Here is a 26,770-nt window from a genome sequence, read left to right as displayed (position 1 = left end):
TAGAAATGGTTCTTCCAAAGATCAGGGAATGTGTGTGTCTGAAAGGACTGCTTCCTGTTTCACTTACTTCCTCCACTTTAATTCCTTCAGATGGGTGAAGTTTCAACATCAGGAATGTTCTGCTTCCTCTGTCTACCTACTGGATCCCCAGACTGTAAAAGACACTTGCATTTCTATCTCTGTCCTTCAAATGTGTTCCACTGAACCAGCTTAGAAGTGGAGAACAATGGCATTGCTTGTCTGATTCAGAATACAGTTAATAAGGAAAGAATTCCTTCTCAATCTGCTCAGGTGAAAAGAAATGGACCTACCATCCAGCTGCAGCATTTGGATAGAAATAATGACCAACACAGCTTATGCTTCTTTCTGAACCAAGAATCCAAAAATGTGTGCTGTTGGTTGCAAGCAGCAACATTCCCAAGAGCTTTTTACAGTTCTGGTGAATTACTAATGCTTATGCACTATAAGGGAAGTAAAAAAAAATAGCAGCCACATTTGCATCTGTTTTATTAGTAGACCTTGTGGAAGCTATTGCTCAAATTGGAAGCAGTAGGAAGAACGAAAGAAAAAAAAATCAGGCTCCTCTGAGCATGTGCTTTGTAAACAAGCAATGAAGAGGAAAACATTTACCATCAAAAAAGCAGTTGCTGGTGGAGCTGATAGTATTCCTTTGAATATTGAAGGAAATGTGCTGCTTGCCTCATGGTGTTGCTTTCCTCACAGCTCCGGGCATAGAAGGGGCAGGTGGTTTTTCAAGGAAGGGTGAGCTGCATGGCATGATGGAAATGGACTGTCTTTATCTTTTAATGGACTTTACTTAAGATGAATCTCATTTTTGTAAGTACTTTGATATTCAGCATTAGTTCCCTGTGCTATGTTGGTAAGCACTAAGCTGAAGTTCTTGGGTAACTGTCTAGCATTTGGTGTGCTGGAGTTCTTGGTTTTAATACTCTGAGGTAGAAAGTAATGCAAAGGAGAGGAATAGTGAAGGGAAATCTAATGTAAACCCTACTTCGGGTGTTCTTTATACAGGAAAGTTGAATAGCTAAATCATTTGAGAAAGCCAAAACCATGACTTGGCTTCACACAGCTGAGCAGGTTGTAATTGTTCCTTGCCTTGCAAGTGCAGAGACTTGCTGGTAAATGTAGTTGTTTGTTTCCAAAACAGCTCATTTCTAAAGCTTTCTTCAGTTGTTTAGGATCTAAATGGGTGTTTATGGATTAAAGCTGCAAAATAAGGAGACTGAAAAGGCAAATAGTTTGGATTGAGTCTGAACAGTCTTGGAAGCATTCTATCCTTGTATTACTCCTGAATGTCAACACTGTCAACCTACAGTGGCAAATTACATACTTTGTATGTAATCAAGTTGTGTGGAGAGATGCCAGTTGTAGAATTCTCTGGCTCCTTTCTGAGGCAAGAGGTTCTCTGGTACATGCTTTATGCTTAGTGATCAGCTGCATGTACAGTCTGAAGGTGCAGGCCAGCAGGCGAGGATTTGCTTTGACCACATGGAGTTCCTGTCCTTTACATCAGTCAGGGTGGACACGACTGAGTTGTGGTAAAGAAAAGCACAGAATGAAGAGTCTGAATCCATCCTCAGTGAAAGGCATCTTTGACACAGGTTTATGCTTTTTTGGTCTGAATTGATATTTGCTCCACGCTTTCTATAGTTTTAGACCTTTGACTTTAGAACGGACAGTTTTGTACAATGTCATTTCAGAGCATACAAATATCTTACGAGCAGGTGTCAAGAGGACAGGAGCAGACTCATTTCAGTGGTACCCAGCAACAGGTCAAGGGGTAACAGGCACAAACTGAAACACAGGACATTCCACCTGAGTATGAGAAAAAAAAAGTTGTTTACTTTGATGGAGACAGAGCACTGAAACAGGTAGCCCAGAGAGGCTGTGGAGTCTCCGTCTCCAGAGACACTCGAAACCTACCCAGACATGATCCTGTGCAACCTGCTGCAGGTGAACCTACTTTAGCAGGAAGGTTGGACTAGATGATCTTTGGAGGTCCCTTTTCACACCAGCCCTTCTGTGACTTCCAGACACAAAGGGTGATGATGGCCACCTTTCAGCAAAGACCCATATGGTGTGGAAATAATTCCAAATCCATTGTGTTGTAAAATGACAGATGGTCAGAAGAGAGGGGTCCCTCAGGGGGTCCCTCTGTGTGGGGCAAATTTCAGTAGTAGTGAGCTGAGGGGTTTAGTGACCAAGGGAGATGGATGACCTTACCTCATGCCCTTCCTCCCATTTCACCTTTGCTTTAGCTCTCTAGCTTCTCTCACATTTAGCTCATTGCCTGTCCTGTCTTACATCCACGAGTTGCTATAGCCCAGTTAGATGAGGCAGAAAAGCCCATTTAGCTGGAAATTTTCTCATTCTTTCCTCTTGCAAAAGCTAACATTTTTGGTCATATTTCAGATGGGCTAATAAAAAATAAATGCATTTACTTTTAGCTAATTGGAATTTCATCAGTTTATCCTTACCTTTCAGATTTATTGCTCTTATGGTTCATGCATTAATAGTTTTTTTCCCCCAAAGGTGACCTATTAAACTTTACAGCAGTTTTGACTTGGTGCCAGCATCTTGGCCCCTTCCTCCCTGAATATAAGGCCACAGCAGAGTGCAGTGATCCTGGTTCAGCAGCAGTGGACATGATGCCAGCTCACTCTTCAGCCCTTGTCTGTCCTGAGCAGAGCACTGGTGGTCATGGCCATGCTTTTGCAGGCCCATTATGAATCTGCTTTCAATTCTCCTTAGCCATTAGCAGGGGCTGGAAACTGGTGGCAAGAGAAGTGAAATACTGGCTTGTTCAGAAGCCATGGGAAGCTAACTACACCACCTTCTCTTCCCAGAGACTTTTAATGAAGCAGGAGACACAAGACAGTTCTTCATATTTTCAATGTGGAAATGACTATATAATACCCCAAGATTCCAGTGAGAAGCAGGAGGATCCCTACTGTCCAGATAGTTACCCAGCCTGAGCTACCATTGTTTTCCCCCTGTGTAGCACTTGCTTCACTGCCATTCACAAATTTAGAAAGGCCAGTAGTGATAAAACCAGGGAAGCCATTGAAAAGTGAAGTGAGAGGAGAGCACAGTTCTATTACCAGTGCCATGGGCAGTCTTGGCTGCAGCTCTGCCTTCACTTTATAAACGAACTGCAAGTCCAGCACGATGGACAAATACCTGTTTTTACTGAATAGCTGCATCAAGGTACTCATTTACACGAAGCACATAGACAAAGCTGCACTGAGACTGAACAGAATTCCATCCTGACCAGGATCTAATCCCTAAGAGTGATCAAGAGTGGGGTGTTGAAGAGCAACTGTAAGAGTAGGGTAAGCATGTATTGATTATTTATTTCTGAGACAGACTCTGAAGGTTTACAACATCATTTAGCTCACGGCTGTACTGAGCCAGGTGCAGTCTCTTCTAACAAGACAAGACTTGGAGCTGCAGGTACCAAATGGGCACTAAAAGAAAGAGCTGGGAATTTTAAAAGAATCTGCATTAGCAACCTCAATTTTGTACAAGCTCTTAACTCTCTCAAATGGAATTATCTTGTCAACATATTGCCATGAATCTTTGACCTGTAATAGTCTTTTTAGATGCTGTTTAAAAACCCTCACAGATAATGAATTTTTAATTAATATCCTGGAGGAAATAATGTCAATATTGCTCCTGTTGTGATGCTGAATGTTACATGCTGTCCAAACCATTTTATCTCAAAAGAAAAAATAACAGTTGCAGTGATACACACGACAATCTTCAGTCCTTCAACTCAGAGACTGAAACTTACTGTTTGTACAAACAGAGATTTCATAGTGTTCAACTGCTACCATTGCAAAATATAACTTACTTGAAACTGCTTTTTAAGGAGACATTTTTAGTGCATAACCAATGAGTTAAAACTATAGTGTTAAAATTAGATTACTTTGGCAACTGGGAGCCAACACCCAATTTTGCTTCCTCGAGGAATGACATGAGCTGGAGATCTGGGATTAATTCGGTCCTATAATCAACATGAAAAGTCTTCCAACACTTCCCTACTGCAGAATCAGCCATTTATAGGGTTATAAATTGCTCTTCCTGATAGGTGTCTGTCTTTTAACATTACCAAAATGGTTTTGTAATTGTGTGTATACAGTTGTTTTTTGACTGTGTTTAGCATTAGTACTTTATGTTGCTTCATACAACCTCGTACTCACATTTTAACGAAGGGACTGATTAACAAAAGGTGAAACAATAATGGAAATTTCAATTTGTCTTTCTCTGCTTTCTTTTCACATTTGTTGATATTCCTGCTTCTGATTGCTTTGTTATCCTTTCTCTCCTCAACGTAAATGCTTTGCATCTTCACTTTTTCCTTTAAACAAACAGAATTTTTAATTGCACAGATTTAAGGTGTTCCCCGTCATATCAACCCTTTTCCTGAGCTAAGTTCTCAGCTGATTTGCCCATGGGCTGGTGTGCACTAAGAAAGCTTTCCAAGGCTGATAAAATTGTTATGGGCTTTTGCAAGTGTAACTTATTCCACCTCCAAAACACTCCCCCACCTTCCTGAAAGAGAAGAAAATGCTGCTGCTGGGAATACTGTTTCCCCTACTGTATTTGCATCTCCACAGCTGTGTCAGCCAGGGACCACACTTCCTTAGACCCTTGAGCTGTGTGAGGCAGTTTCTTCTGTAGGCATGGCTGTGCTCTCCCCTCCTGGCTGTCCACCCTTCTCAATCCCATGCAGAGACCTTAAGTGAAGCCATACCTAACCTGTCCTCCTCACATCACATGACTTTTCCATTTATGTGAATAGGTTTTGATTTGTCATTACCTCTGACCATGGCAGCACTTCTGCCACCTTACCTTTCTGGTAACTATTGTACATAAGTAGATGACATGCCTGCTTCTATGCAATTTAAAGCTAGACAAGTGTATACTTCTATATTGGCAACACAAAATAAAGAGACACTAACGGTGGTTATTTGTTTCCCTCTCTTCTAAGCACTCTTTGCACACAGGCAAGAATACACTCTCTCTTGCTGAGAAGTGCTACCAGTACTAGAATGTTGAGTGCTTCTTGCCTGTGTCCACACAAAACTGCCCAGGGGAACAGTTAAGTGCTCTGAGTCTGAAAAATGCCTCTTGACGCCTTTTTTTTATATGCTGTAGGCTATTCACTGAGATTTCAGAGACAGAGCTTACCATGAAGGAAGCTGACAAGCTTTGTGTGAATCAGGTTCTAAAGGTAATGTATACAACAGGTTTTGGAACCAAGCTCCACCATTTGGCTTCTAGATGTCTTAGAATTGGTTTTGCTTTAGGAAGTACCAAATGCTAAAGACTAAAAGCAAAAGAAACACTGAAATATATTGGTTTTCTCCCTTCCCTGAGGAAATTCTTGAAGAAAAGGTATTATTCTCACATGACCAAATCACAGCAGACGTCTTTTTCCCTTCAGTCTCATTTATTTAGTAGCATACACACTTCAGAGTAACACACTCATCCAATACAGTCAATGTCAGCATTGCATTGTAGTGTTTGGAACAGATGCATGTAGATGATACAGGCCATTTGATCTCAGTACCTTAAGAATAACAAATAATAACAACAGCAATAAAAAAGTAGCAAAAGCCCTCTGAGATACGTAAGGGTTTGGTCCAACTCCCAGTGAAATCTTTCCCTTTAACAGGAATGGGATCGGATATCAAGTGAATTTCTCCCTGCACAAAATTTAGAGGGATTTAATTTTTACCACATCTGTTAAATTTCAGCCAAATTTATATCCCTGTGGGGCCTCAACACCCATAATTTTTTTATCCGATTTATCTCTCTGCATTTCTTTCTATATTGCACCTTCCTCCAAAGAATCTCACAGCAGCTTGCAGGCAATAATGAAAGACAGCCTCACACCATTCCTGTGAGGTAAGGAGGTCTATTCCCATCTGTAAAATTGGAACAAAACAATGCCTAGGATAGTTGTCCAAGGCCAAAAAAACCAAGTCAATAATGAAGTTGAAGGAGAGAAGTCCTAGTCCTACTTCTCGATTCACACAGGAATGCAGCAGCTACAGCACTGCTGCATCTAACTAGTGAGTTTAAAGACCTTGGAGCCTAAGCCAGAGGTCATCTGTTCAGCACCAAAGTGCCTCTAGGCCAGCATCTCTGACCCTGCTGTGGAATCACACGTGCTCAGTGTCTCCAGAGTGAGGCACTATTTCTGCAGATGCATTATGACATTCTGGACTTGCATGTGAACAAACTCCTCGGTTACCATACATCAGCTCCTCCTGTGTTACACACCTGTGCAAGTGCATCATGTTGACCCTCTGGTAAATATAAGCTTATTCAAGACAACTCACCCCATAGTGAAAGAAGGCCATGCTGCTTCCTCACATTAGCAAGTGCATATCCACAGGCACCTGTGCCATCTGATGAGAAACAAGGAATCTAAAACGTACCCTGGGGCAGTTTGCCCCTGAGCTCACAGCCTCAGCTCCTTAGAGCTCCATTGCTCAGCTGAAGTCCTACACCTGCAGTTTGCTATGGAAAGCTGCCTCCTTCTCTTCTTTCCCCTAACAGCAACAGATGATTGTGATTTCTTCCTTTCTAATCCCCTAGCAAGACAAAGAGCCATTTCAAAACTAACTTGCTAGAACTATACATCATCCAGAATGAGTTTCCAGATCAGTGTCTACTACAGCAGAGATTTTCCTTTTTCTCTGACCTTTCCAGCTACTGCAGTGGAACAGACCTTCTCCAAGTTTTCCCCCAAGACCACGTACTGCAAACCATCCAGGTGCTATCAGGAGTTGGTTTTTTTGAAGCTACTAGTACCACATTGCTTCCAGTTCTCCTTTAGAACTGGACAGTCATTCTAAAAGTTTGTCTTAAAATCTCAACTGACATTTGAGCACCAACCTCTACTGTTTAGATCTCCCCTCCAGAAAATAGATTACATTGGTGCAAAAGCTTCACATATGCGGTAACAGAAGAAAGAAATTTAACTCTGAAGATTAATTAGACAAACCACTAAATGGATTCTATCATAACAATCTTATTTCTTACTTTTATAATTCTTTTTAATTATGGTAGGACAGCTTGCAATTGCAGTCTCATAAAAAAGGCAATGTCATTAAAGTCCTGACTGTGATACCTATTTACTTGCTATTGTCCTTAAGCACTGCTATCCTCTTTACGCACTGCTATCCAATGGCTTGCCTGTTGGCTGCAGAAAAGGAGAAATACTTTTATTTTTTTAAACTGTATGGAATTCACTATGGATTCATTTGTGATCTCATAGCAGTTCAAAAGTTAGGAGGCATCTGGAATGATATAATCTGTGCTCACTGTCACTTCAAAATAACCTAATGTAAACACTCTGAAACTTCAAGTGAAAAATTCATTAACATACAATCATAAATATAAAACAGAGAGACTCTGGGAGGCCACAGGAGTCATCTGAATTTGCAGTGAACTGCAAAAGTAATTACCAGTTTCAGACAACTTCTGGTTTAAGATGAAATATTTCTACGTCATTACTTCCTATGGGATACCTACTCTATGTCATCTTTTACATCACAACTGACCTTCAATTTTCAACATTGCTGCTTTGTTTAGAGGTGATAAAAAGTAATTAAATCTGACTGATCTTTTAGAACAGTAGTGTGTTACCCAAAGTAACTCCTTTTAGAAATTATTTTAGGCTCTCTAATTACAAATATTACAGATTTCATTCCAGATCTGGACTCTATAGGGCTTTTTTTGCTCATGATAACAATTATTACTGAAACAGCAGTTTCCCAAATGTGGAGTCACCTGCATATATCCAAAGTTCTCAGAATGTCTCCTGAGCACAGGACACCAGCAAAGGACAGGAATTTCTAATCAACCTGCATTACTACCTTTAGATGTTGAAAGGGTTTAACCATCAACTGGTAATGTAAGTCTTACCTGCATTGTGAAAAGTGCATCACCACGTTATTGATGTTAAAACCCGAAATGGGAGTGAACGTGTGACTAATGAGAGTACTTATACTGCCAGTATTTAAAAACTGTTCCAGTGACTAGAGGCAACCATCGGAGAAGGTAGGTGAAGCCACTGCAAGAAAACAATTCAATCTTTCTTGATTTTAACCTAAAAACTGAATTTTCTGTGGCTGTGCCTGGACCACAGCAAAACAATGAAGCACAGATCACCCTGTGATTCCAGATGGGGACTGGAGGATATAATATATTGATATTCCTTCACCCAAACTGCTTGGAGTTAACAGCTGATACTTTGGAGGAAGGATGCCTGGGAATTATCTCATCATTGTGTAACACTGTGAATGCAGAAACATTACCCTCCTGATTGCTGTGCCAGTTTATATGCTTAAGTGGCAGCATCATATTTGAGAACAGGAACATGGCCAAGAAGTCACGTGCATTAGGAGACAGACAAACCATGATCTTAAGAGATCACACTGGTTGCTGACTACTAGTGTGTGCATGTGTATAGGGGTTTTATCTTCAAAGATAAACAAGCCTTGGAAAAAAACTTAGCTCCCTGACCAGTTTGTGAAAGATCATTAGTGATTTTTAGAGCTGCAGTTCAGCTGCAAGAGGCCAAACTCTCCAAGTCAGTAACATTTCCAACAGCCCATCCAGTCGGAAAGTCAAAAGTTTTTGGAGACAATAGGCTGCTATTCTCTCCCTAGAGTATTTGTAATCTCCTGAGTGGCTACAGAAAAAGCCAAGGCTGTTCTTGGATAGAAGCAAGGCTAGGGTAGGGAAGAGGAGGAATGGTCAACAGCAGTTAGTCACATCAAGCCACTACAAACTGCTGTCTCTCTTTGCTCCCAGTTTCTTGTGAATATCACCCATTTGCACCTTGTTCACACTGTAACATAATGCAGCAGAAGTCGTTGGTCCAACCTATAGTGTACACAGGAGCAAGAGGACTTGGAATTAGAGAGGAAAAAAACCAATCTGGTTTCAAAACGATACAGTTCCCTGAAAATGTGTTTTTCCTGCCCTGAGTTCCCAAGCATTTGCCCTGGTTCACTAAGAAGTAATCTGGAGTCCCATTTTGCCAGAAATCAGAATCATTCTGGTTTATCACACAGACTCATGCTGGTGTGATTCCCGAGTATGGAGGTCTTCATTCTCTGAGGACCAGTCTCAAGTTCGTCTGGTGCAACACAGACCAATCTGGAGTGATTTATTTAGGTTCATAGAGGGCTGACGCAAAGTTAACTTTGATCACTGACTGCTGGGTTCTGGATGCAGCTCCCTCTGCACTGACGACCTCAGGAGTTTAAGAGTTAAAGGTTTCCTGCTGAGTTTCCTTCTACTTCAGTAAAGCAGAAAGTTACAGAGAAGCCCTGCAAGTTTTTTGCCTTTCTCAACTCATCTTTCAGTGATGCTTTCCAAGATGCCAATCAAATTGTCCAATCCCAGCAAGTACCCATCCTCCCTGTTGCCTTCTTGCCAGGGGATCCTGTGATCCAGTGTCTGCCCATCAGGAAGAAGGGTAGTCTTTCCAAAGTCGATCAGCCACACATTAGCATTCCCACTGCCATCATGTACAAAGAGTAGTGAACTTCCTACGACCTGGAACACAGATTGAGACAGTGTGGTTAAAAATACACCTTCAGCCCTCCCCCATCACTTAGCACTTCCTGCTAAGAAGATGATCTCCTCAGCTCACCTGTGACCCAACAGACTTTTGGGCTGCACTTATACATTGATGATTTACATGCCCCATTTGCACAACTATATCAATCAGTAAGGTATAAATGGGCGTGTAGATAAGAAACGGGACTCAATAAAAAACAGGAAGAAAAGTAATTCTTCATCTTACTTAGCATCAGGTCTCAATTTGAACAATTCAGCAAAGGCCAGTAACTCCTTTCAAAGACAGATCATGACCCATAATTAACAAAAATATCTCTATTGATAAGGCAACAGCAACAAGGCAAAATAAAATGTCTAATCTCAAAATCTTGAGCTGTTAACAAGCAGAAGTTACAATGCTAATGATGCCTTCTGCACAGCAAAGCACACAGAGAACATGCACAGCAGAATTAAATGGTATTTCAACATAAATCCCTTATAATTAACACAGCCTTCATTGTCAAACTACAACTGAATGCTACTGTACTGCTACTGTACCAAATGCAAGCTTCCATGTTACCATTCCCCTGTAAATATTCCATTGGAGCACATCAAGATTAGAGAAACCACAGGAAACTGGTACTAATAAACTATTCCATGAAGTGACCCAGAGCTGTAAGTGCTGGGATGTCATAAAGATAGGAGGATTTACTATTCCTCAACTAGTTTAATCTTCTGTATCACTGTGACAGAGGCTTTGTGGTGTCTGTGTTGTCAACATGCATTAGCTTTCTTCTACAAACCACCTTCTACTGATACAGCAGGCTGTTCCGAAGTACACGTGAATGACCAAACAAAGAAGCAAAGCACCTCCACAGCTTTACACTCCCTGCTCACCTCATGTCGCTTGAAGAAGTCTGAGGATTCAAGAATGACATTAATTTCCTGCAGACGCTTGAGGTATTTTTTCTGGAGGAAGAAGAAAAAAAAAACCCAAACCAACCCATAAACATTTCATTGAAAACTGAATAAAGATAATCTGTTTACAAGACTCAATATAATGAAGAGACCATTTTAGGCTAGAAGTCCTTCAAAACAACAGGTTCATCATTTGAAAGTCAATATGAAAATACATTTCAAGCTTTCATAGTGAATTAACAGACTGGAGTTCATCTGCTGCATGTGTTACACCAAGAATATTTATCTGCCTTGATTTGGATGTCATGAGGCTTTCTGCAAAATTTTTTTTTTCTTTATAATAAAGAGAAAAAGTTTCAAGGAATTAAAAATCTTCCAGTTCCCCAAAGTGAAAAGAAAGAAATTGTGTTAGAAAAATAAGGGGCTCCAACCATGGTGGAGGCAGAGAGGAGATAAAAAGAATCAAGGCCTAATGTATAAAGCTCTGGTGCAGATTTTAATGCTGCCCTGAACTACCAAGCACACTCCTCCTGAAGTGCTAATCTGCCTTCATAATGGCTTCCACAGTGCAGCAAAACATTACAGCATCCTTTGAAGTTCCAAAGACAAGACATGTGTTATGCCATCTACCACATGCCAGCTGTGCTGCCCATGAATTAGCAGACAGGAATTCCTCTTTGAGATAAGTTTCACACATGGAGCACAGCTAGTCACCAATCTCACTTCCTGCCTCCACGCTCTGATTTTATCCTCTCCAGACTGAATTCCCAAATCACAAGTTTTCCTGCCAACACAATCCTTGCTTAGATATCACCCATCTAATGCATCTAACATCCATGGTTGAAGCTGATGGCAAGCCATAAGTTAGTTGGAATACCATGTTGATAGCATAAGGCACTTGGAGTCAACTCATGCCAAGAGCTGACATGACTGGTCTCAGTCAACTTCTCCTCAGCAATCCACCAAGTCCCCATATCCACCCCACCTCCTGAGAGCAACTGGAAGTCAAGACCACTTACCTCCTTGGTAGTCTAACTCATATTTCATGTACCAAAGAAAGCATGGACCTGAAACAAGCGCATTGGTCCAAGATCAGTGCACGTGAAGAGCTCAGACTCACCAGAATAATTGTGTTGCCCTCAATGAATTCCACAAAAACCTGTAGAACTTGCTCCTGTGTCTTTGTAGTTTTGAAGTTTGTGTTACATGTTCCATCCGCCTTCTGCACAAAACCGCACACAGACAGAGATTATTTATACTGCACCCATATCATTCCCCTCATCAGTCAATCCTCTTGAACCACCAACAGCTCAGCCCTCGCTAACCAGATGAAAGCAAGTCGTTGAACCGGAAGAGAACAGATAAACCAAGCAAGAGAAGAGAAGAAATACAAAAGCTGATTGGATAACTTTAAATGGCACTGGCAGCTCATTTCCTGTTGAGTGCAAGTTTAAAAAAAACAATTCATGATATTACCAGCTTGCAGGAGGGTTTTCTCACGTCAGTGCTAGCAGTTCAGTGGGGCAAACCACAGAGACCTCTTTGGTTGTACTCTTGTCTAGCTAGTGAAACCCTGGCTGAGGGTGTAAGGGAACATTTCCAAAAACAATTTTACTAGTCCTTTTAGTTTGGGGTTTCTTTTGGGTTTTGGTGAGGATTTTTTTTTATTGTTATTGGGAGGGGGTTGGTGGTGGTGGTGGTTTTTGTTGTTGTTTCTGTTTTTCAATGGGAAATCAAAGAATCACAGTTAGGATTCAGTTCCAAACATACCTTTGAACATACAATCTGTCCCAGAAGACACAGAACAGAAATCTGTTGCAGGCAGGAACAACTTGGGATTCACAGTGCTAGCAGTGACAAAGCAGGTGAGTGAATTTTGGCAAAGGACACTGTAGGCATGCTTGTTCCAAGTGTGTCCTGGAGAAATTCAGAGTACTTTTGTGCTAGCAGTAAGATTCAGTACAGAAGCACCCTGCTACTGAAAAAAATGAGTATTTTTATGTGCTTCTGGAGCTACAAGTAAATAAGAGCAGTGCATGAATTGGAGGTATCTGTAAACATAGAATATATGAATATGCATGTCTCCAAGAGCATCCCTGCTGCTTCAAGAGACACAAACAGGAGATTTTATGATGTGCATGTAAAATACAGCAATTATTACAGTTGGTAACAAAAATCCACTAAAAGCCTGCAGGATTATCAAACTGTTTTCCTCTCCATTTTATCAGTCCAATCCCCTATTTTCATTATGAGTAAATCAGCAGGTTAATACAATATGTTCTCTCCTACATGTTAAATCACTGCACCAAAATGACAAATTCAGGTCCAGTCTCAGCAGGTGAAACACTATTTATTCCACAGCTGAACTTGGTTTCTAAAGTATACATGAAAAAAATTCAATAATGCTAAAACTCCAGAGTGCTCATGCAACAGAGCGCGCGTTATGCCAGATCAGTTCAGCAGGTAGGCAGTGAAAGTTAGAAGCCATCTGATTTGATGTGTGACAATACTCAATAGCACACACAAATCTGGAACTTCATCTCGTACCTCTTCACTGGAGTAAGGTTGTTTTAAAAATAATTTCTCGCTATGCTGCGGACTGTAGAGCAAAGTCTGGAATAGCTGCTCAGTGTTCCCTTTCTAACCTTTTGTGTCTGGACAAACCAGTTGCTTGCTTCCCTGTGGTTGAGAAACACTTTTATGATTTTGCTCCTTTCCAGTGGTTGGCAGAAAACATAATTACTGCCTGTCTTTACTTGCTGTAAACAATATCCAGATTTTGAATGGCACCATGCCAGTATTCTAAACCAGGGATCTGCAACAACTCTGGATGTAGTTGATCCTCAAGAAGCACTTGCCTGACTCACTCCTTGAAGTCACGCCTTTGCTAAAGACTCCGCATACGTTCCCGCACAGCAGGGCAGTCTGTCACACAGTGCAGCCTGTGGGCCGTTTGCAGTACTTCTCATTAGATGTGACAGTGACACGGCTCACAGGAGGGCAGGTGTCACAGCTCCATAAAAACAGTGCTATCTATCTTAAACCATGAGGTCTTGCTCAGAGCCCTCTGCAGACTTCCCTTAAAGGGCTCTGAGTTAACTTAATGGATTCACAAAGATTTATGAATCAAATCTGATGTCCTCCTGGGAAAATAGCTATCCCTGATCTACAACTAAAGAAATGGTACCAAAGGAAGAGTAACTTTTCAAACTGCACAGACATTCACTGTCAGAATGGGAAGACAGAAATCCCAAATCTGAGCCCCAGGCATCTCTGCTCTGCAAAACATTAGCTTAGTATTGTAGACAAAATATTTGTGATGCCTGGCCTTCAGACAGCCTCTGCCAGAGAGGAAATGTGCATTTGGAATCAGGCAGCCACAAGATACTGAGCAACAGGTTTCAACTGTAGGGACATCAAATGGTTCAAAGTATTTTTGATAGGGGGAAAAGTGACAAATCCCATAAATGAACTTGACTTGATTTCAGAGATCCAGAAGCAAGGCAAGGAAAAGAAATGGATCAACCTAAAGAGAACAGGTACCCCACTACTGAAGGAGTGCATATGGTGAATCAGATCTCATTTATCAGCAGCTGGTTCACAGAAGGGCTTATATGATTTCACTTTCTTTGCTTTTGCTTCTTATTCAAGCAGCCACAGGCCAGGAAAATTTCTGAATGACCACAGCCAACATACCTTATCAGCTAACTCCAGAAGTTACCAGTGCAGTTAGGGAGAACATCCCCTTATAACCATCAACCACTAGCTGGCACCACTGACTCTTACAGGCTTTCCTACCAAAATGGGGATCCCTGCAGAATGGCTTTGCTTTTCTGCAACAATACAGAACAGGATGCACTGTTCACCTCCAGTGGAACAGTGTAGGGAGTACTGACTACCTGTAGTGCCTGAACAATTCAGTTTCTGCCACCTTTTCTCCATTTAAAAAAATCATTTAAGAAAATGATACCTACATGCCTCACAGCACAGGGAGATAAAGGGAATGTGCTCCAAAGTACTTCCTGTGCTTAATCAAGGATTAAGTATTCATGTTTTGCACAGTTACAGCAGTGTCTCCACAGTGGGAAACACTACACAGTCTGTGTGTCATACTGCTCCTACCTACCTCTGACAACCAACAAATCCACACAAGTACAAGCCAGGAAGTTTTTCTGAAGCTCCCCTGTGCTCCCTTATCTCAGTCACTCTCCAGGACTCAAATCTGTACATCTTCACTCACCAACGATCTTTCCAAGAACATACTTGAAAGGCCTCAAGATCATCTGGGTTTCTGATTCCATTACACAGAGAAGCATACAAAGACCTAAGGTGTATAGGAATAAAACAAGTATCTTGATAACATCATTAGCTGGCTAAAGGGCAAGACAGATCACATGTTTGGGCTGCACTGGAGACAGATCATCTACTCATCTACCACCCAGACACCTCTTGCATGAGGGTGCCTGTGTCTAACAGCCAGGAGTGGGTGGCACAGCACACGGGGCCAGCACTGCATGAGCTGGAAGCCCCAGTTCCTGTATCACAGCAGGAGAATCTATGAATAAGGAAGAGAGAAGACACACAGGGAAGCAGAGAAGAAAGAAGTATTTAAAGAGCCTCTGTTCATCAGCATCGCCCTCTTTTATCCCTTTCTTATTTCTATGTGCTTGAACTGTGAAATAGAAACAAAAGTAATCCAGGTTCTGGAGTGGTGCAGTTGACACACCTGAAGGATGGGATGCCATCCAGAAGGGCATGGGTAGGCTCAAATGTAGGCCGATGGAAATCTCATGCAGTTTAAGTGCAAGGTGCTGCACCTGGGGCAGGGGCAACCCCCAGTATCAATCCAAGCTGGGGGATGAACAGATCAAGAGCAGCCCTGCCAAAAAGGACCTGGGAGTGCTGGTGGATAGGAGGCTGGACATGACCCAGCAATGTGTGCTCACAGCCCAGAAAGCCAGCTGTGTCCTGGGCTGTATCCGAAGCAGCGTGGCCAGCAGGGCAAGGGAAGGGGTTCTGCCCCTCTGCTCCTCTCTCATGGGACCCCCCCTGGAGTGCTGCATCCAGCTCTTGGGTCCTCAGCACAGAAAGGACATGGACCTGGTGGAGTGTGTCCAGAGGAGGCCACCAAATGATTAGAGGGATGGAAAACCTCTCCTATGAGGAAAGGCTGAGGGAATTGGGATTATTCAGCCTGGAAAAGAAAAGGCTTTGGGGTGACCTAATTGTGGTTTTCCAGTACCTGAAGGAAGCCTACAAGAAAGATGGAGAGGGATTTTTTACAAGAGCAGGTAGTGACAGGACAAGGGGTCCTTTCTAAGTGGGAGTAGGTTTAGATTAGGTATTAGAAAAAGATTCTTCACTGCAAGTGTGGTGAGGCACTCAACAGGTTGCCCAGAGAAGTTGTAGGTGCCCTATCCCTGGAATTGTTCAAGACCAGGTTGGATGGAGCTCTGAGCAATCTGGTCTAGTGGAGGGTGCCCCTGCCCACAGCACAGGGGTTGGTACTACATGATCTTTAAGGTCCTTTCCAACCCAGGCCATTCTATGATTCTACAAAAGGTAAGTAAGTAATAAGTAGGAAAGAAAATTGCCCAGGTTCCACTGTGGCTTAAGGTAGTATCCTAGGAATGGTACAGGGACACAAACTTATCCATCAAGAACAGCAGATGGACTTGGCTGATGGAGAAATTTCATTTTGTATTGTTCTGGCTTTATTCCAGCTCCATTCATACTGGATCTCATCATGTATTTAAAATGAAAAGTGGTTTCCTTGATCCCATGGGTATCTAAGCAAATGCTTTTAACATGCCTTGCCAATAAACATAACTGCAACAAAACCACTCTACTGTGATTCACTTGGAATAAATATGTATAGTTCCTGGATAAAAAAAGTAATTGCATGCAGAGAGGGAGTCAATACTTCTGTTCTGAATTCCTCCTGACAACAGTCTCATTTTCATTCTATCTGCACTGCGTACCTCCTTGAGTCCTTCCTGCAAGGTCTCTGTGATATATACTTGATTCAAGTATGGCTGACGTATATTTGAAGCTTAAATTCATTGAAACTCTGTTACAATTACAATGAATGCTTTAAAACTACAATAGAGTGAACTCTGTGGTTTCAGTCAGTGCATTTTCACATAATCCTTTGGAAAAGCTGGAGACTGATGTGCACAAGCTTTTTGATTTAATTTTGATTAATTTTTGATTAATCAACACATCCAACAAAGTTCAGTCTCCAGGAACAGGCAGAGGTGAAACAATTACCTTAATCCCTTCAATCCTGAAGCCCAGGTTGGCACTAGAGCTGATGGTTTCTCTCCACTGCATGTACCGGGGTTTGGTGACAGCATGCTGGGCATTCTCTTCAGCCGTGGGAGCAAGAGGATCCACTTCAATCATTTTCTTGTACATGTCCTTACGCAGCTTTGGCTTCTCTCGTGCCTTAGTCAACTCTTCCTCCAAATATGTTCTGCAAACATCACATCCCAACATGACCTTAAGAACTGCCCCAACATTTCTTTTTACAGCTTACAAACCAGCCTCAAGAAACATCAACCAGGAAAGTAAGCCTTATCATTGCCCCAGTTTTGCACATGGGGAAACCAAAGTACACAGAGCAATGACTGTGCAGGCATATTTAGTGAAACAGCCCCAGGAATCAGGAATTGTAATTCACTTCTTGTTCTAACTATACCTTTACTTACTGTTACAACTTATTGTTATTTCCTGGTTATAGAATAGGAGAAAGCTGAATTCCCACTGTGCCATAAAATAGAACTGCGTTTTCAGACGACAGTTAGGAAAGATCACTTAACATGCAATCAAAAAAACAAATAGGGCTATTGAAGACTTACTGCATTCTCTCTCTTCAAAAAACTTGACATCAGTCATTGGCAATTTTTTTAGGCCTCAGAAAGTTTAAGTTTTACTTAATGCATCTCAGTGAAAGACAGAATCACTCTTCATATAGAAAAAACTAAAGAGTAAAGCAGATTATCAGAGCAGTTCCAAACCAGAAGAGGTAACTAAGAACAGGAAGGTGAAGGGACACAAAACTTCCACATTTTGCTCTTATCACTCAATCTGTTAAGCCAGCAGCCATTGGAAAGGCACAATCCATGTTCTCTACATTCCACTGGTTTTGTAAAGCTTGCTACTTTGTCAGCTGCCTGAATGTTACTTTCTTCATCATAGAGTAACAAACCAGGATAGCATTTAGGAGATGATGTCACTCACTGCCAGAATGTCACCTACTTTCAACAAAATGTGTACTGTTGCAAATCCTTTTCTTTCTTCTGAACATACCAGTGCTACATATTTCTAATTCATTTAAAATTTTGCATCTATTTGAAAAGGTGTATCTGCATTCCTGTAAGTAGAGTAACTAATTTATGACAATAACTCTTGAGCATCTGAGCTGACACCCAAAAGATTACTATGACAGCTCATACTTCTGTGTACTGTTACCTTACTCCAGGATCTCAACAGATCCCTATCTGGTTGTTATGCTTAGATAGTACTTTTGATGTTTTCATCTTAATCACAATGAATGGAAAAGAAAGTGGGAATCTGGAGAACAAAACGATGGCAACACTTCAAGATGTCAGAGTAGGGAAAAAAACAGGTCAGTCCTGAGCAAATTGTCAACTCTTTACAGAAAAGATCAATACCAGTGAAGATACATTCAAGCACTGGAAATGGGCTTTCACACTGCTATTCAGTCATTTACATTGGGAGATGGAAATTTTACTCTTTGTGAGGCCTTCTGAATCACTGCACACACAAGGATTCAATGAACTGGAGGTGAATAAATCATGACATTTTTTTCCCATGTATTATCAGGCCACTGCAGAGAAACTTTGTCTTAAATCACCCCTGAAAATTTCTTGATGTGATAGTTTTTGAGCCTATAGATCAGATAGTTTCCAGAATCCATGTACAATCTGGCAATAATGGGACATACTGTCCTCAGGTTGTCCAAGATGACTTGTGAGCAGGACCATATGTCCCCCCTCCTTCAAATGCAGAGAAAGCACATTCTCTTTCATTCACCCCACCTGATCCCCATCTTGCAGTCCATCACACTTGGCCCTTCAAAATCAGTAAGCAAGTCATCCAGCTGGATGTAGCTCTCGCCATCTCTCTCCACCACACCATGGAAGCAAGGGACGCAGGAGCGTAGTGGGTCTTTCATCAGTCGCTCAAAACACTCCTTTTCATTCTCTGAGAAGCGTTTGAGAATCTTCCCACTATCAGCTGCCTTGAAACTCCCTAAAAAAAGAAAATCAAACATTTGCTGACAAGATTGACGTGCAAAAAAGAAAAACCCCTTCCCCCACCATTTCAGTTTCATCTATCTCAGTCTCATGGCAGCAGTTAAAGACTTCCCCTGAAGAGAAGAGATAGGTTGCTTTTCATAAAAAATAAAACATACAGGACAAACAGCTGTTAGCAGTTAAAGTCCGTTTGGATAGATTCCCATGTCAGAATTTATAGCTTTAAGCAGTGCAGTTGCTTCAGGCCATTGGGCTGTTTGGGTTTTTTTTCTATGTTAATCTTTGCTAGGTTATTAAACAGTACTATACTTACTAAAATGCACAGGAAGAAGCCATGAACCAGAATTCATTAATCCTCTGACAGGCTATTTTAAAGCTGCATAACACTGCCAGTGCTGGCTTTGTCCTTAATCCTCACACAAGTTATATACACCTGCTGAGCGTGTCCGGACAGAGGCAGCGCAGTCAATCAGTGATAGTTAAACAGCCAGAACAGGCCAGAAGCCAAGCACTGCCCTTTCCAACCACACACACACAGGCTGTGACTGCCCCTCTGTCTGCCTGCAGGTACTGCCTCTCCTCTGGAAACCTGCTAATCTGCTAATGCCCTGCAGGTACAGTCTGGAGGGCGATGGTGCTTTTTACAGCCCTGTGTCTGAATGGTATCTAGGACAAATGACATCTGCAGAGGCCACAATTAGCAGTAATCAGACTCCACCTGCCCAGAGTTTCCAAATGCTCTCCTGTCTTGCAGCCTGCCGACAGCATCTGAGGAAAGTACACGTTTCATTCAGAGGTATCCTTTAGATCTATATGAAATAAATTGGGCACCAAAGTAGAAGCCTCACTAATCCTGGGGATAACACTCAACCTTTACCACAGCAGAATCCTTCCGCCATTGCCAACTGGTTCTCCTCTGACAAATCCTAGAACTAGCACTGCCTCGGCACAAGGGCAAGGCTGGTAACAGCCCAGGTTCTAGTTCAGAAAAACACTGTCGTATCAGAGAAGAACAGCTGCAGAAAGGATGGAGTAAACCCAACCACAGAAAACTACTAAAAGGAAACTGGAACAGTATCTCTCCTAATCAGCTTCTAGTAAACTCTTAACCCTCCTCTTCCACCCTACTACAGCAGTCTCCAGAAGGGTTATGATTACATGACCAGTGTATCGCTCCACACAGATGAAGCCAACTCCATACATCTGTGACAAAAACTGCATTAAGACTGGGTCATCTTGGCACTTTGATACAAATCAGACCCAACAACAACACTGTGCAAATTGCAGCTACTCAGTTTCGAGGGCTCAGTAAATTTCTCAGCACAGCTTTGAAATGCACTGTATTAGTGCATTAGCATACACAGAGGTGGTTCACGCACTGCATTACAGCACGATGCAGCGTAGGTGCCTGCCCACATGTGTACTAATAAACCCCCACTAGCACCGCACAGGAATTACATGAAGCAGGAGAGACACAAACCTGATCACTTCCCTTTGTTGTTTTTCTGCCTGATAAATGAAACTAAGCCTGCATCAGCCTGGTGTGCTACATCAGGAACACACTTACCAATTTTTACAGACACAAAACTAGAACCAACCAACTGAGCTGCTCCTTGCACTCATACAGTGAACAACAACAGATTGACAATGCAAACACCTGGTCAGCAAGGCAATTTTCGTATTTGTTTTCCACCCAAGGACCTACATTCAGATGAGGGGTTTGGAGTGGTATTAGAAACACTGCCCTTCTCCAGGCTGAAGCACATACAGTCATGAACAGTAATCCTTCTCACTAGAGAACTAACTACTGGCTACTAAGTCAAGAAAAATGATCCCATACCACAACCAACAGCATCAGACAGATTACGGCTTTAATTCCCCGATCTCTTGCTTCCCTATGTATTTTACACATATCACCTTACAAGCCTGGCCCTTCTCCAGAGTCTGACCACTGCTTCCCTGCTCATCTCATTATTCAGGTATATCACTTCCACTTCCCTATCCACACCACAACTGAAATATGTTTTAGGTCACAGATTTATGTGATATTGTCTGCTTCCTTTTTACCTGAAGGAAGGAAGGAAACAGAGAAAGACTGTTCTCCTTGCTGCAGTCATCCTCACTCCAGAGACAAACACATTGAAGATACCCCTCTCACCTGTATGCCCAGCCAGCTGCACCCATGAGTAGCGTTTCTTGAAGGGGCTGATGACTGGTAAGTTTACCATGGTTTTAATTGTATGCCATGCCTTTTTCTGGAAAAGAAAAGAAATCTTAAGTTGGGCAAAAGCTGAAATCCTGGCATGCCACAAATATATTACATAGTTTCATGCACATTGAGTTGCTCCTCACTAATTTGTAAGTGCTCAAAGGTGGAACCACAAACCAAACATTATCATCATCGTTGGGAAAATATGCACACAAACCCAAGAATGGACAAATAAAGATAACACTCTGCCATACACAAGAAAGCTGCCTGTAAGAAAAAAAAAGTCAGACTGCACGTCACAGGCCTGTTCTTAGCCACACCTCGCCCTCTGTGTGTGAGTCACCCAGTATGTGGACAGCAGACGCTGAACGAACACACACATGCACACATACGCACATTTAAGTTTCCATGAGACATGCACATAAACTGCCTGTCACTGTCAGCAACACTTCCTTTCCCAGGGAACTTCAGCATCACCTCATGATTAACAGCTTTCCCTGAGTCAGCAGGTGAATCTTACTGTGATACATGCATAGAAAGCGCTTCTCTAGTTGGACACAGAGCTCACCCAAGTCCCTCAGCACCTCAGACAGCCTGCTGTAGAATCTACTCCAGGTCATGAATTTTCCTAATCCCTCCCCTCCTTCCCAATCCTGTTACTGTTTAACAAACCTGGGCATTGCTCTGGCGACCTTTGAGTGCAGCTGCCTGGGTACCCCTGCAGGCAGACAGGGAAACAGAACAGCTGCTCACAAAGAGCAGCTGAGTGCTCTGTTGCAAAGACAGAAGGAAAAAAAAAAGTAGAAAGTGAAAAAGTCTCATGCTCTGGAACTGAAAACCAGGTGGGAGAGAACCACAGCCCACCAGCGTTCATGTTACAGTTGGAGCGATCCCAAAGTGCCTTACAAAGAAGGAGAGCAGGCTCAGTTCTTCTATCACTAGAACACAATACCCTGCTGGAGAAGAAAAATGGAGCTGGATGATACTTATGCATGACAATTTAGTGCTGAGGGAGTTTTGTTGAGATCAAGTGTAGCTGACGATTAGGCTGCATTTACAGAAGTGTTTATCAATGGTCCAACTGGAGTTCACCAAAATCAACAGGAGGCATTAATGTCACTGAAAACAAGTTTAAGTGCTTGGTCATCAACTGAAAAACACACATTCAAAACAACTGTGTCTTCTCTAGCAGGGATATTGACCTGGAGATTGGGGTGCTTAGGATACCTAATTTTTATTGTCTTCTACAGTCTAAGTGAAAAACAGAAAATGTGAAATTGCAGGCAATAATACACAGGCAAAAATGTTGCTCTCCAGAACACACTCTGACCTGGCCAGCTTCCCCAAATTTATTAACTTATACCACATTTCTTATAAGGTACCCTTCAGCAACACTGGTCATCATGTGAGGGCAAAAGCTTGCAGCGATCTTAGAATGTATCAAGAGGATATATGAACCCACAGACACATGCAATTTCTTTTTTAAAGATTTGTCTTCACAAGAAAGCTTTAAGTTACGCTTCAAATTAAACTGGACATAACAATATAATTACCATATGAGCATACTTACTCTGAAATGAGGTTGCTTCTACCTATTTAACTTTGTTTCTTAATGGAGTTCAAGCTGAAATTAAGTCTTGGTCAGATATGTGCCCCATGCAGTGACAGTCCTTTTGAAAACACACTATGCCAGTGAGAGGAAGCATCCAGAGAAAATCCTGGATGTTTGAGAATTCTGAAGACTCAGCCACACTTACTAGAACTCCACAGATGTTACTAGCTCTAGCTAAACTCCAATTTCATAACTAACTTCTGCAGGTTCATATGCTGTATTATTTGGATTTGACATTTCTTATTATTTGCCTTAAGCTGTTCCAAACTGCAGCCTTGCAGTGCTGAACAGTGACTTGTGTCTATTGCAGACCCAGCCGCTGTTCTGTGAGGATGAGAGAGACTCTTGTACACCACTTAAACATGTCTGTAGCCTCCTTCTGGAGGAAAGTGCAATGTAAATACTGTTTTTCAAGTAGCAAAGAAATTATTTTTGTATATTTATTTGTCAGATTTCACCGATAGCAGAAGCTCTTCAGTCTACTCAGCTGTTTCTACTTCAGAAGGACAGAGTCCCAAGTTATTTAAACAACAGTTGAAAATAAACATTGTTATGAAGTAAAATGACCTCTTTGAATGTAGCTCCTGCCAAAGATTTAGTTTTTTTAAGATTCCAGACCAGTTTTCAGGGCAACACTGCTTTTTCCCCATCCCTTAATCAGAAGTCAACATTGCTCCATAATTCTCCCATAAAGATCCCACATCATAATGTTCCACTCCTAACAAGCTGCATCCTGTCTCCCAGTGACTTGTCATACTGTTATATGCATCAGTAACGAGAAGCACAGATTCTCAACGAATGCACATCAACTGTCAATGCAACATCACACTCCAGTGGCTCTCCTACCTCCTCCCTCCCACCTAACGCTAAGAAGCTGAAGCTTTTATTTGTATTGTGGGCGTGAAGGAGAGACAATGGGCCAAATTCAGCCCCAGCTCAAGTGGACTTTGGCCGCTTAGGTTACAGCTGCCCTGGATAAGTATGTTTAAGTTACTCATCCAATAAATAGACACCGACAATTTTTATTTACCTTTTTAAATTTTAAATAATCTCTTCACAAACCTTTCCTCCCCCTCAAAACAGGGAAAGCAGAAGGTTCAAACTAGGAGAGAAAGGACCGCCTTCTGACCCATCCTGTGGGGAGTGCTGCCAGCAGCAGGGGTTCAGCAGTTTCACTTTCCTCTACCTCAATTTCTAGCCTCCCAGCTCACGCAGCCAAGGGTACAAATTGCCAGGATGCAAGCAGGGCTGCATGCTGGTAGAGCAGTGGTGTGAGTGGGAAGATGAAAACTTTGTGTGCTTGCTGTAGGAGGAATCATTCTCACTTCTATTTCTAAAGCAAGATCTCTTCTTTGTTAGCAATGGCATTACGTGCTTTTCAAATCACTGCTTTATGCTGTCATGGCAAAGAGGGCTTCTACCACTGCCCATCTGTATTCGCAGTCTTATCTCCCTCTGTCACTGTTTCTTCTAGACTCCTGCTCAGTCTTCCTTGATGTTTTGCTCTGCCTGGGTTTCTCCAAGACCTCACTTCTTCTAGATTCCCAGGGGAAACTTGGGTATCTCTGTATTGTATCTGTATTCAGGATTGCCTTAATCAGATGCTCTTGACATCACTGATGCTGTTTTATATGCCTCAATATGCTCGAGAGTTTTCCAACAGTAAAAACAAAGGCATTCCAAAGGAGTCAAGAAGCAAACATGAAAAATATTAACATTCTTAGACTCAGCATGTAAGTTATTCAATGTGACCTTTAAGTGACACATGATATAAACCCCCCTGAGCAATAAAAGGTGTGGGGCACTAAAGAGGGAAAAACAAGCTTTCTGCCAATGGGGCAGGCCATGTGACACTCTGTGCCACGGCAAGTGTGTCCCTGGCAGCAAATGGACAAAATTTCAGTGAAGAGAATGGGAAAACCCATTCACACAATGCAGCCACAATGCACGCAAAGGAGCTCTGGTTCGGCGTCTGATCTGTTACCTGAATTACTCTCTTGACTCACTTTCCTGAATTTGAAGCACAGCTCTGAAGAGAAGAACACATCCATGCAGCAGATGTGGAGACCTGCTCTGTGCATATGCAGACAAGATGCTGGCCAGGTGAGGTATTCCCACCCTATTCAACCCTGGACAAAGGCAGTTGCTGCCATTGTGTCCATCCATTAAGGAAGAGCAGCAGTAACTGAGCGCCACTGGTTTGTGTGAGCACAGCTTTCTCCAGGGCTTTTCTCACGATGAGCACACAACTTCACACGTGACCAGTGTGCAGAGGCACAGCCATGATGAGCCCGCACAAACACACCGGGATGGCTTGCCTGACAAAAATCCATTAAACTCTCTGGGAGGCATTTCATCCGTTTCAAGGGATTTGGGCTCAGACCCCACTGTCCCCAAGAATTCATCTCCAGGAACTACCAGGCTTTCCTGAAACTCTCCCATCACTTCAGGACAAGGGCTATAACATCCTAATACGCAAGCACACTGAAGATATTAGTGCAAACTCCCTGCATTGGATGGGGTTTTTTTGGTTGCTGTTGTTGCTTTACAGGCAGTACAGAACAACTAACATCTCTATGAGCATATGCTGACTCCCTCAGGAATAGGAGAGCCACTCTAATTCCTAAAGGGAACAGGGGATAGGCAGCTGAACCTTCCTCTGCTGTTCTGTGGAAAAATAAATAAAATCTCTCACTTATTTAAGGGTAAAAAGAAAACAATAATATCCCAGTTCTGTGAATGCCTGAAACATATGTAACTACCCTCAGGCAATAAATAACAATAACAAACAGGTAACATACACAAGAATTTGTTCTACTTAGGACTTTTCAGCAATTACAATAAATAAAATCACCAGTCACACTTAAATTAGGACACATTGTGGGTAGGGGGAATAAGAAAACCCTTTTCTTCAGAAAAATGAAGTAATTCAGCTTTCATAATTCTAGCATATTGAAACTATAATGAGTTAAAGAACAAAAGAACACTAAAATTCAATAGAAATCAACAGGATCTTTAAAAACATCCATGATTCCATCAGCAGCAGAGTGAAGGAGTTGTTTCTTGCCTGAGCTGGTAAATCACCACGGATATTCTGCTAGACTATTGTAAACAATGACCCTTGAATCCTTTTAACAGGTACATTTCAGCTGTTTCTTTATCCAAGATCCTGTGCACTAGTACAAAGCCTGCACAAGAAAGCTATTATGACAGCAAGAAACAAAAGGATTATGAGAATTTTTTTTAGTAATCCTTTTTTTTTCCCTAAAAGGCTTTAAGAAAGAGTACTTAATTGTCAGTCATCATTATCCACCGTTCTTTTAAAGTCTTTACATCATTTAGGCTAAATTCTGCCACTCTGGGACATGGGGGCTGAAATCTAATCCATAATGCTGGTTGCCACTGCCTACTCAGTGTCTCACCAACTCCTAGAAGGAACAAAGTTCCTCCACAGGGACTTGTACGGAGTACAGAAAACTATAATTATCAAAAAGTTACTATACGCATTTCAAAATAATCCTGTAAGAGCCATGTGCCCAAAATGCAGGAGCACTGAGCAACACCTTGCCCAGGGATCTTGGCCAACGCAGTGAGCAGCGGGCACATGAGAAGGTGATGGGTGTTGGCCTCGTTTGGGGCACAGTAACCACAGCAATAGTGCCTGGAAAAGTAAACAAGTGTCTGGGAACCCATCAGACCAGTCAGTAACTGGAACTGCCTTCTATGAGCAGGCCCAAAAATAACACTAAGAATTACTAAACTGGGTATCAGTTATGACTTATCCAGGCACAGTATTAGTCATTCTCCAGTGGCTCACCTTTCTGCTGGGTTGGTTTTTTTGCCCCTCTTCTCTTCCTTCCTTGTCACACACTAGCATGCATATTACTCTGAGTGACACAACAAGTCCTCACAAGGTCCATATTACTCACATGGGTGTCTTAAGTATCAGTGTGAGCAGGTGGTCACTTTCTGTTCATAACTGTTCCTTCTAAACTCTGTGTATCTTTTACAGGTTTATTATTGCTTCACAGAATACGTCAGGTTGGAAGGGATCACAGTGGGTCATTTGGTCCAACCTCTCTGCTCAAGCAGGGTCATTCCAGAGCACACAGCACAGGATTGCACCCAGATGGCTCTGGACTA

General features: G+C 42.1%; 1 protein-coding gene across 1 annotated transcript in view; it reads right to left on the bottom strand.

Annotated features, from left to right (window-relative positions):
* Positions 1 to 9,181: 9,181 nt before the first annotated feature.
* The window catches only part of ITPKA (inositol-trisphosphate 3-kinase A), a gene marked incomplete at its 5' end in the record, with an annotated part of 36,382 nt that continues 18,793 nt past the window's right edge, over positions 9,182 to 26,770 (bottom strand). Inside the window, 6 exons of the mRNA XM_082282853.1 lie at positions 9,182 to 9,603; positions 10,504 to 10,575; positions 11,645 to 11,746; positions 16,795 to 16,999; positions 18,588 to 18,801; positions 20,965 to 21,061. Coding sequence (XP_082138979.1) covers positions 9,400 to 9,603; positions 10,504 to 10,575; positions 11,645 to 11,746; positions 16,795 to 16,999; positions 18,588 to 18,801; positions 20,965 to 21,061 — 894 coding nt within the window. The 3' untranslated portion in view covers positions 9,182 to 9,399. The remainder of the gene's footprint in view (positions 9,604 to 10,503; positions 10,576 to 11,644; positions 11,747 to 16,794; positions 17,000 to 18,587; positions 18,802 to 20,964; positions 21,062 to 26,770) is intronic.

Source organism: Coloeus monedula (genome assembly GCF_965178545.1).
Source record: "Coloeus monedula genome assembly, chromosome: 6".
In the NCBI taxonomy this organism is placed as follows: Eukaryota; Metazoa; Chordata; class Aves; order Passeriformes; family Corvidae; genus Coloeus; species Coloeus monedula.
The sequence above is the reverse complement of the archived record's forward strand: the minus strand, read 5'-3'. Positions and strand labels throughout refer to the sequence as shown.